General features: G+C 52.4%; 1 protein-coding gene across 2 annotated transcripts; it reads left to right on the top strand.

The window, feature by feature from the left end:
- The first annotated feature begins 8,283 nt into the window (after positions 1–8,283).
- HELT (helt bHLH transcription factor) lies at positions 8,284–10,225 on the top strand. Of its 2 annotated transcripts, none has more exons than XM_064149392.1 (4): positions 8,284–8,601; positions 8,963–9,067; positions 9,207–9,303; positions 9,436–10,225. In XM_064149392.1, exons 1-4 carry the CDS (start codon positions 8,575–8,577, stop codon positions 9,930–9,932), a joined length of 726 nt encoding a protein of 241 aa, XP_064005462.1. In that variant the 5' UTR covers positions 8,284–8,574; the 3' UTR covers positions 9,933–10,225. The 2 variants fall into 2 exon arrangements, with proteins under 2 accessions (XP_064005462.1, XP_064005463.1); XM_064149393.1 differs by having other exon boundaries at positions 9,439–10,225.
- The last annotated feature ends 611 nt before the right edge of the window (positions 10,226–10,836 follow it).

Consider the following 10,836-nt stretch of genomic DNA (forward strand, 5'->3'; position numbering starts at 1 on the left):
GTAATTATTATTAGCATCATTGTTACTAATATTACCATTTTGAAAGAATCACTTACTCATTATTAAAAGATAATATTTAAAGGGCTGAATTGTTTTAATTTAAGGAACAAATATCTCAGTAAGCTTATTCAAAGCAAGATATATTAATGTGTGAAGGATTGCAAAGAAATGATAGGTGATGCCTAATTGCAGGCTTGAAAGGCACTAACTGTATTTTTAAAGAGGTGTCAGCTGGTGTTGACACAGGCGAACAGTCCATACTGTCGCCAAGTGTAAATCCAGAGATTTCGTGAATCAGGCGGTGCTCATAACACAGAATTTCATGCATCTGATCAGACACGACATTAATTTTCAGCGAGTTGATCAGAAAGGAGGTAGAAGCCTTATCTGCTGGTGGCGACCACTAGAGGGAAGCAGCGAACTCCTAATGTCCCCACAAGGCTGAGCAGGTTTAAAGGAGGGAGGGCGGAGCAGGCTTCCCCGCGGAGGCGCTAGTGCGTTGGGAGGAGGGTAGCAAACCTCTCTGTTCGCTACTCACGGTAGTATCCTTCCCCATGAAGCTATTTTTAAAAGATCCTGGTGACAAGTAACCCAGGCAGAAGTAGGACACTTTTCAGAGCTCAACAAGAAATGCACGACTGTCAAGGAACGAAAACTCAGCAGTTTAACTCTTGCGACACACCTTTACCCAGCAGCTAACAGAGCAGTGCCGCTCAGCTGCATGTCCCATACGTCGCCTTCTGGTCTTTCTCTTCCCTCTTTGAATAAATAAGCTAATACTTCATAACTTCACAATAACCACCCATCAGTGTAACAAGCAAGCCCACTGATACCACCTCACTGTTTCTACAGAGGAGGTGGAAAAAAGGAGTGGTTCCCATCACTGAGACTCTTTTCTATGTTTCTTTGCACCGTGATTGTTACAAGCCAAATATTTAGAACATTTCAGAACTACTTCCCTGGAAGCCAATGTAACAGGGAATAGCATTTGGTCTGCTTAGTCTCTGGGAAAGTAGAACAAAGCTTAACTGGCCCAAAGGTTTCATCATTTTGCTGAAAAGAAGCTCCTAGTCCATGCATTAAGCTCAGTACTGAGGGTTCATAATAATAGCATGCTTGAACTTTGGCATTACTAAATTAGAAGGCTTTGCAAAGTCCATAGATCTCTCACAGGGGTCTCTTTTTCCACTTCAGATAGAAAGAAATTCGTGGGTAGGAGTTACAAAGAAGTCTAGAGGGAATTAGGCTCTGAAGTCCTATTGAATTAGCATTGTTTACAAAGCAGTCATAAGTACAATGGACGTTAATGAGTCTTTAATGAGTCTTGTTACAATGCAACAGGAGGTGAAATACAATACACAGAAAGGCAGTTCCTCTCTCCCATTTCTTCTGTTTTAGATAGGTGTAGAACCCCTGAATCTAAATGAGTCTCATCCTATTGAGAGTCAAAGAGCTGAATCAGCTCTGTACCTTAAAATAGATTTATTTTATGTCGAACCAAACTAGGACCGAATTACATTGGAATCAAACGTTCACATAGGCAACTCAATTACTGAATCACAGGGTGGCTGAAGTTGGCAGGGACTTTTGGAGGTCCCTGATAGAACCTGCATGCCCAACCAGAGTCACCTAGAGGCAGTTGACCAGGACCATATACAGACAGCTTTTTAGTATCTCCAGGATGGAGACTTCTCTGGGCTATTCGTTCCAGTAACTGACCAGCCTCATGGCAGAGAACTTTTTACCTTGTTTAAACAAAACCTCTTTTGTTTCAGTTTGTGCCCATTGCTCTATATCCAACAGTCCTGCCACTGGCTCCATCTTCTTTGCACCCTCCCTATAGGTATTGAGGTGAGGAGGAAGTTCTTCACTGAGAGAGTCATTGGACACTGGAATGGGCTGCCCGGGGAGGTGGTGGAGTCACCGTCTCTGGGGCACTTCAAGGCAAGGTTGGACGTGGCACTTGGTGCCATGGTCTAGCCTTGAGCTCTGTGGTGAAGGGTTGGACTTGATGATCTGTGAGGTCTCTTCCAACCCTGATGATACTGTGATACTGTGATACAATTGATAAGACGCCCTTGAGGTTTTTCTCCAATCTGGGTGGTCCCAGCTCTCTCAGCCTTTCCCCACAGGAAAGGCCCTTTACTGGACTCTTTCCACTATGAGATAATCCATTTCTGTCTTGTACAGAGAAGCCCAGAACTGGGCCCAGCACTCCAGATTTGGGCTACCCAGTACTGAGTAGAGGGTATAGACCTCCCTTGACCTGCTGGCAACATTCTTCCTGATGCAGCCCAGGATACCAATAGCCTTTTGTTTTCAGCAAGGGCTTATGTTCTACTTGGAGTCCACCAAGACCCCAGGTCATTTTCTGATGAGCTGCTTTCCAGATGGTCACCACCCAGCATGTGCTGGTCTATGAGGTTGTTATTCCCCAGATAGAGGAATTTGCATATCACCTTGTTAAACTTCATGAGGTCCATCAGTCCAGTTCTCCAGCCTGTCAAAGTGCATGTGGATGACATCATGGCTATCCCTCCTAGTTTAGTGCCATCTGCAAACTTGCTGAGGGTATGCTCTGCTCCATTAATCAGCTTATTAACAAAGATATTGAACAGGACTGGACTCAGTATTGACTCCTGGGGTACACTGCTAGTGACTAGACATTAGTCTTTATAACACAGATCATCCCCCTCTGAACTTGGTAGTTCAACCAGTTTTCAGCATACCTCATTGTCTGCTCAAACAGCCCACACATCATCAGTTTCTCTGTAAAGATATTACAGGAGACAGTACCTAAAGCCTTGCTAAAGTCCAGCTAGATAGTATCCACTGCTCTTCTCTCATTCATGAAGCCAGCTACTTCATCATAAAAGATTACTTAGTGCATCAAGTGCCTGTCCTCTGTGAAACCATACTGAGGGAAAACTTTTTCATTGCAACCTAAGACTGCAGAGGAGGAGGTAGATGTTTTATCATTATATGTGTCATTGCAGAAAGAGCCCTTGTAGTCTCTGAGCCAACAGTTTATTCACACCAGGCAGTCAGCTGGTTAGCTATTTATTTCATCTCTGTCACGTGCAATCTAACATACACCTCAACAAAGATTCCTAAATCCTGCTGAAATCAATTTTAGCATCCCGTTCTCACTTTGATGGGCTGCCATTTAAAGAGCAAAACATCCTGTCTCAACAGTGAAGTAGATGAGAAAAAAGCTGTCATCAGGAAAGCTGCAAATATCCCTTTACAGCTTTGGGGGGGCTCACCTTGTACAAACACATAGCACATGGAGTCAAGTGTTGTAATGCATATCCGAATGTCTGACAGGTAAAAGTTGTGCCAGGTCTTCTCTAGATGTACATCAGCTTCTGTAAATGTGTGTAACAGATAATAACCACATTTGATTCTAATCAGTGAATATCTTACATATAAGCCTGAAATTTTGTATCTGACCAAAAGAAGAAAGTCAGCAAAGGAGTTGCTGTGAACTACAAGAACATATGTGAAAGAATGACTTGCAACTAATCGGTACTCCAAACATCATCATCTTCCAAACATCATTAGCTTTTGAAGCCCTGGTTTTCACAGGTGCCATGCAGCAGTTCTCTTTTCTAACTTTTTATGGCAGGAAATACCCTGCAAGTCAGACTGCTAAACAGGACCACTCCAGAAGGATGGTAAATAAAAGACCACAGTCAGTTTAGTGGCAAAAGAATGAGACTGTGGGCAAGGCAGCAGTTATCTCTGTGTGATTTTGGGGGTGGATCGTTTTGAGAATGACTAAGTCAGGCTCCTGAGTGGGTGGGTTTAGGCATTTTCAGGTATTCTGTTCATCCACTAAAACTTCTGTTAAGTCCTTAAATAAATAAAGTGGGATCTTTTCCAAGTGTCACATTTTTAATACTCCTCTCCTGCTGGCAATCATCCACAGTGTAATGATGCAGAGGCTGACACAGACTCCAAATTCCAACATCTGTTCAAATGTAAGGCTGAAAAGGTGTAAAATTATGGAAAGTGAGCCTTTATGAACATAGCAACCTTCTAACTGATGTTCTCACAAACCAGAGCATACAAAAGAAAATCAGATCAGATTTTACACTTATAAAAGGCTTTTAATTTTTAAGAACAAAGTGATTAGATTGAAACCACACTACAAAACATAATTACAATGAAATACACCGCTTCGGAGGTGCACAAGCACACAGCAGCATGCAGGAGCACTATTGACTTGGAAGTCCTATCTGCCACTAGAAACATCGAGAGATACTTGACAACTTCCTAAGGTAAAGACCAAAGTTTTTGAGTTTTTAGGATCAAAGTTTAGTTTATGGACACTGCTGTATATTGCAGCATAAGAAGAACATCATCATGGTCTAGCCTTGGGCACTGTGGTAAAGGGTTGGACTTGATGATCTGTGAGGTCTCTTCCAACCTTGGTGATACTGTGATACTGTGATATACAGAAGTATAAAAGCACTTCCTAGAGCACTCTTGGCTTTTGAGCAGAGTGTCTTGTAACCAACCCAACAATATGAATGGAGCTTCTTTTGTGAAGGACAACCTTGGGACGGGGCCCGAAGTCTTGTCATGTTATCACATCCCATCTGCTCATGCCACCATTTGTGTCAAGTGAGCAACATAGGGGCATGTGGTCCTTCCACTGCGACAGAGAAGGAAGACACTGAGGCAGACCCTTAGCTGGAAGCAACAGTAGCACTGAGGTAAGAGGTATCTCTGCAGCTGGGGAACATGGTGACAAACAAGCAGCACTAGACCTGAGGCAAGGAGCCCTAGGAGCTACAAAAAAATTGACTGTTATTACAAACTTGCTAGTCCAGCCTAGCATCATCAAGAGTGCAAGAGTAAACAAACTCACAGCAAAATCCAGTACAGCATCAGAACCACTGTATGTACAGCTGAGGGTGGAGCTACTAAATTAAACATCTCTCAATGATCTGAAGATCACCGCTTCTTCTGAGATTGCCAATTAATAAAGCTGCCTCCTCCTACAAGTAGCATCTGTTGCATCTTTTGCATTCTTTCATTCACTACCTGCTCTGAGATCATCTGGGAGCATGACTGCTTTTCCACATTACACAGCAGGATCTCAGTACCTCTCTTGGGAGCACTGAACCAGACCACCATGCAGTAGGCAAACTGCAGCCCCAGCTTTGCTCCAACACTTGACTTTCTGCACTCAATTCACCAGTTACATGGGCAGCACCTTCCATGGGAGGAGACTCATTCATTTGCTTCTCGAGTGCACACAATACCAAAGATTTGCAAGCCTAATATCTGCAGCTTCGCCGGATTGGTGAAGTAGAGGCATAAAACTCTTTAGATTCAGAAGAGTAGACAAGAAAAAGCAGGGAGGCAAGCCGTTTTCATAGCAAGGTAAAATCAGGTGGCACTTTAAAGCAGCTTGACACTTTCCAGAAGACTCCCCCCAGCAGAATCCGTGTCTGGACAGGGCATGGCATTCCAGTGCCAGCAAGAATCATAGAATCATAGAATCAACCAGGTTGGAAGAGACCTCCAAGATCATCCAGTCCAACCTATCCAAACGCTACCAAAAGGCTAAGAACTACCTATCTGCAGCTGCCGCTCCCGCAGTAGCTGAGCGTCGGCAGCGCACTGCTCCCCGCGTCCCGAGGGTCCGCGTTCCGAATCCCGAGCAGCCCCAGCTCCTCTCTAGCCCCTCGCCGGAGCAGAGGGCCGCAGCTGGCCAGGAAGCTGGGCGAGAGCACAAAACTGGTGCTGGGAGATGGAGACGCGGGTGCCCGCCTTGGGTTGCCAAAGAACCCTACCAGCGTTTCCGCGGGGATATTGAGCAGGCACTCACAAGGACTTAAAATCTATTAAAAAAAAAAAAAAGCCTTATCTTGGCTTCCCTACGAGGCTGCAAACCTGACCGTGGCAATGCCGAGTGATGCCCCTCTGGCTCAGCCTCACCAAAAGACTCCGAGGGCGAGGCGGCAGCACACGCCAGGAAGCCGCGGCCTCCTCGTGTCCCCTCGCCGCTGCCTCGGCTCGCCCCTACCCCTTCTCCGCTGCCTAGGCTCGCCCCTACCCCTTCTTGCCCCGACCGGCGGCTTGGCCCGCAGGGAGGCAATGCAGGAACAGCCAGCGAGAAAATAAACAACTTCCCTCGTGTAAAAACTTGCCTCGCAGGTGCCTGCAGCTGGCGGTTAACACAGACAGTAAGAGGATCAACTCCAACTCCGCCAATGGAGGAAAAGAGAAGAGAAATAAAAGCCCTCGTATTTGCTATTCAGAGTTTGGTTAATTTGGATGATAACGGTTAGTGTTTAATCCCATTGTACGAGAATGAATATACTGAAACCTACAAGGCTCCTGGAAGCATAATGCGGTCAACAGCACCGCATGCAGGGGCGTCCGGGCGGGCAGCCGGCCCGGCCGGCCCCGCCGTCCGCAGCAGATGAGCCCCGGGGCTCCCGCCGTCTCCCGTGGGGCCGCTCCACACTCCCGGCCAGCCCAAGGCGGCTGCGGAGTTTGCCCGGGGCGGCGGGGCATGGACCGGCATCGCGCCTTGCCGCCTGCCCATTCTGGGAGATGACCGGGTGAGAGCGGCGGTGCCCTTTGCCGTGCACTCCCGGGGAAGACAATGTGGGGGTGTTTTCTCCATTTCAGTCCCAATGAGGAAGGAATGGGAAAATGCGGGACACGGAAGAGAACATGAAGATGTCTGAGACGCCGCCTCCCCGAGCTCACGCATCTGGAAACGAATGCCGTTCCTACGGCGCTGCTCGGGGCTCGGCGATGACTCCCAGACAAGATGGACCAGGCACCGGGCGGTCCTGCCAGTCCTCACGGTGGCCCTTAGGTTTTCCCTCTCCACTTCGGGGGTGGCGGCACCCCGTGGCAGGGCTGGAAGTGGCGGCGGGGCCGGGGGGGGGGCAAGTGAGCGGATGGGCTCCGCCACCCTGTGCCGGCCCCGGAGGCGCACCGCTTGCCGTGGAGAGGACCATCGTGGAGCCTGGCCCGCCGCCGCGCCGCCCGGTTGGGGAGGGGGCGGCGGGCGGTGGTGGCGGGCGGCCCCCCCGGCGCGGCGGGGCGGCCCCGGCGGGGGTGGTGCGGGGCGGTGCGGGGCGGGGCGGAGCGGGCCGGGGGCTCGGTGCGCTCGCCAGGCTCAGAGCGCGGCTGCCCGGGCAGAGGGCGGCGGAGAGGAAAGCTAACAATGCTGTGAAAATATGTTTGCAGAAAATAGACAATTGTTGGATTAAACGTATTCAAGTATGAAATAATGCCTTTTTGTGTAAAAAACCTCAGCAATGTGAGCGTACAAAAGTTCCCCTGTGGCAGTTACTTGCTCCCTTTGTGAGCTTTGCGCTCCGGCGTCTCCACTTGGCGCGTTTAACTCGGAGCCCCCCTTTAAACGCGATTGTTTCTTTCTTTTTAATGACATTTACCGGATCAAAACATGCTGTTAATTCGATCAGAAAGCTTTACCCTCCTTAACAATGCCACAATAATTTCTCCTGAAGTTTGTTAAATTGACCAAAATTAGGCAAATGAATAGGGGGTCTGTCGGCGATCCCGCTCGCAGGTGACACCGAATAATGCACTCTCGGACCAGCTGCGATCCCCTCTTTATTTGCCCCTCTTTTCTTTGACCCGCATTATTAAAATTTAGGCCCAATGAAACTATTCATACTTTTCAATGGGACATTTTCCTATAGGATAATAGGCTACAAATTGAGCCTCTCCAAAGGAGAGGGGGGGAGCAGGGGGGGTAAAACAACAACGCACAGACGCGCACACCACACAAAAAAGGAGCGTCGTGTGCCAAAGGCTGGCGAGAGCCTCCCCGGGCCGGCGAAAAAAAATAAAGAGGGGGGGTGGGAGGAGGGGGGATATCGTGTGCCAGCCCCCCGGTCCCACACCTGCCGGGGTGTCCCCGGCGCATAAAGCGGTGTAAACAAAAAAAGCCTCGCTGCCATCTCTTATAAAGATGGACGTGTCACCAAGTCGTGTGAGAAAAGCCTGAGAACAAACGGGGCCACTCCGTCTCCAAGGGTTCTCCCTTGAACTGGGCGGAACAGCCTATTAAGGGCTTACTTAATTACTTTAATGACTCTGGACAGGCTTTAAAATGCAGTCAGCGCCAGGGCTAAGGGGAGGGGTGGGGGGGTGCCGGGGATTTGCAGGCAGGCAGCGGGGATGGGGCCGGGGATGCGGCGAGCGAGACGCAGAGCGCGGTACCGCGCCCTGCGCTCCGCTCGCCGCATCCTCGGCCCCATCCCCGCCGCTATTGTGGGACCGTCACGTGTGTCCCCGAGGTCCACGTGGGGTGACACAGCTGGGCCGCCCCTGGCTGCGTGGACGGGGGCGAGGAGGGGAGGGGGGGAAAGGAAGAAGAGAGAAGAAAAAAAAACCCCAACCCTCATCCCTCTCTCGCCCCCTTCCACCCTGATCTTTAATGCATACATTCCCCCGGCACTGCTCGCCCCTAATCCTATGGGATCAGCGGGCCCGTGGAGGCCCCCCGGGGTCCCCCCCAAGTAGTGATGGCTTTATAAGGGGCCCAGAGGGAGCGGGGATGCAGTGCCCACCATGGCCTCCAAACTCAAGGAGCGGAGGGTGAGTGGCCGCCCGCTTTGCGCGCACAACTCTGCGGAGCCTCTGGACAGACCCGACCCTGGTCCCCTCACCGCCTTTCCCTTAAAAGAAACTCCAACCTCAACAAAACAATTGTTCCCCCAACCCCGCTCCAAAAACAAGCCTGCCGTGCTGGGGCCGCCCGCTCAGACGGGAAGCCCCGGGGGCAGCGCGGAGAGGACCCGCCACCGGAGCATCCTCCCCTGGGCCGCGTCACGCCTGGCGCCGCTGCTCGGAGCCCGGCTGGGACCGGCTGTCCTGGAGGGATAGAGGTCGGGGCGGCTTCCCCAGAGAGGCTGGATCTGGCTTTTCCCCCCAACTAACGCACCTCTGTGTTTCGTAGAGGACGCCGGTTTCCCACAAAGTGATTGAGAAGAGACGGAGGGACCGTATCAATCGCTGCCTCACCGAGCTGGGGAAGACGGTGCCCATGGCTCTGGCCAAACAGGTAGGCGGGGGAGGGGGGGCAGCCTCTCGACGGTATAGAGCGACACCCCTGCCGAAGAGGGAGGACTTGGGGGGCAGCCTGACGGAAGGCAGCGCAGCCACAGGGCAGAGGTGATGCCCCTTTCCCTCGCCCGTTGCAGAGCTCGGGGAAGCTCGAGAAAGCGGAGATCCTGGAGATGACCGTGCAGTACCTGCGGGCCCTGCACTCTGCGGACTTCCCTCGCGGCCGGGAGAAGGGTAGGTGGGCGAAGGCGGCCCCCCGCCGGGACACCCGTCGGGACACCCGCTGCGTGGGGCCGGCTCTTGGTCCCTCCTACCCCTTCCGGCCAGACCCTGAGGAGCTCGGCTCCGCTGCCCCTTCCTTTCCAGCAGAGCTGCTTTCCGAGTTCGCCAACTACTTCCACTACGGGTACCACGAGTGTATGAAGAACCTGGTCCACTACCTGACGACGGTGGAGAGAATGGAGACCAAAGACACAAAATACGCCCGCATCCTGGCTTTTCTCCAGTCCAAAGCGCGCTTCGTCACCGAGCCCCTCTTCACTTCTCTGGGCTCCCTTCAGGAGCCGGACTTTTCCTACCAGCTGCACCCTGGTCCCGAGTGCCCCGGGCACGGCCACAGTCCCAGCGAGGCCGTTCTCCAGCCGCCCTCAGGGGGGCCTTTTCCCTGGCACGGCGCTGCCCGCAGCCCCTCCCTGCCCTACCACCTCCCCAACGCCGCCGTGCCCCTCACCAGTCCCGGCCAACAACGCAGCACCTTCCTTTCCTCCGTGCAGGGGCTGGACCGCCACTACCTCAACCTTCTCGGCCATTCCCACCCCAACGCTTTCGGCCTGCCCCCGGGCCAGCACCCTTCCATGCTATAGAGACTCGGCCCCGCCTGAAAAATCCTATTTATGACCGCGGACGCTGCGAGTTACTCCCGGGCGCACGGGGAGCCTGCAGGAGGCAGGGAAATGCGAGGAGGTCGCAAAGGGCGGGGAGCCCCGGCCCCTGCCAGCCCCCAAAGCCCAGCTCTGCTCCCGCCCGTCCTCTCCGGGTGCCTGGATCTGTCGCCCCTCGTCGCCTCCTCCCTCCCGCTCTTTTTCCCACCTCCGAGTGCAGTGCCTGTACAAGCGATGCCTTGGAATAAATGCTTATACCCGCCGCCCCATCTTGTTTCCCCGGAGGGAGCTTCCTCGGGTGCCGTTAGGGGTTCCCTTCTCACCCACACGAGAGAAAAAAAAAAAAAAAAAAAAAAAAAAGAGCAAAACGTGGTCGGCGAGGGACAGGGGGTGGCTGCTGCGGGCATCGGCCGCGGGCTAGCATAATGGGCGAGCAGGGCGCGACACGGTGGGACGTTGCTCCAAGGCGGTCACTAGGGATGCTTCGCGGAGTGGGGTATGCCCTGCCTCTCCTGAACCCCGTGGGATGCTCCCAGAGACACGCGTCTGGAATGCATGGAGATCTCCCGGCTGGTCCCTGCGGCGCAGCTCATTCAGGGGAGGAAGAATAAGGGGGCTGAGAGGCAGGTTGCAGCCGCAGCGGTGCCGGGAATAAACTAAATCAAACTTCTTGAGAGCGGCTTCTTCCAAGCTCGCTGCCGGCGCGGAGCCTTAGCACAGCTCTATCCTGCCGAGCCTGGCAGGGCAGCTGCGGTCCCACTAGAGCCAAAGGTCCTCTCAGGCAGGAGGGCAGAGGTACCTTAGGTACCCTCCCGGACGCATAGGTTATGGCTAGCGGGGCGGGAGTCGGCGAGGGGTAAATTAACTTATTCCAGTTGGGTGGGGA

Source organism: Pogoniulus pusillus, chromosome 9, assembly GCF_015220805.1.
Source record: "Pogoniulus pusillus isolate bPogPus1 chromosome 9, bPogPus1.pri, whole genome shotgun sequence".
Classification (NCBI taxonomy): domain Eukaryota; kingdom Metazoa; phylum Chordata; class Aves; order Piciformes; family Lybiidae; genus Pogoniulus; species Pogoniulus pusillus.

Excerpts from the sequence above, each read along its gene's own strand:
- HELT (XM_064149392.1), top strand. The coding sequence starts at position 8,575 with ATGGCCTCCAAACTCAAGGAGCGGAGG. Across the intron at positions 8,602-8,962 it reads CCAAACTCAAGGAGCGGAGG|AGGACGCCGGTTTCCCACAA; the intron begins GTGAGTGGCCGC and ends TGTGTTTCGTAG. Across the intron at positions 9,068-9,206 it reads CCATGGCTCTGGCCAAACAG|AGCTCGGGGAAGCTCGAGAA; the intron begins GTAGGCGGGGGA and ends CGCCCGTTGCAG.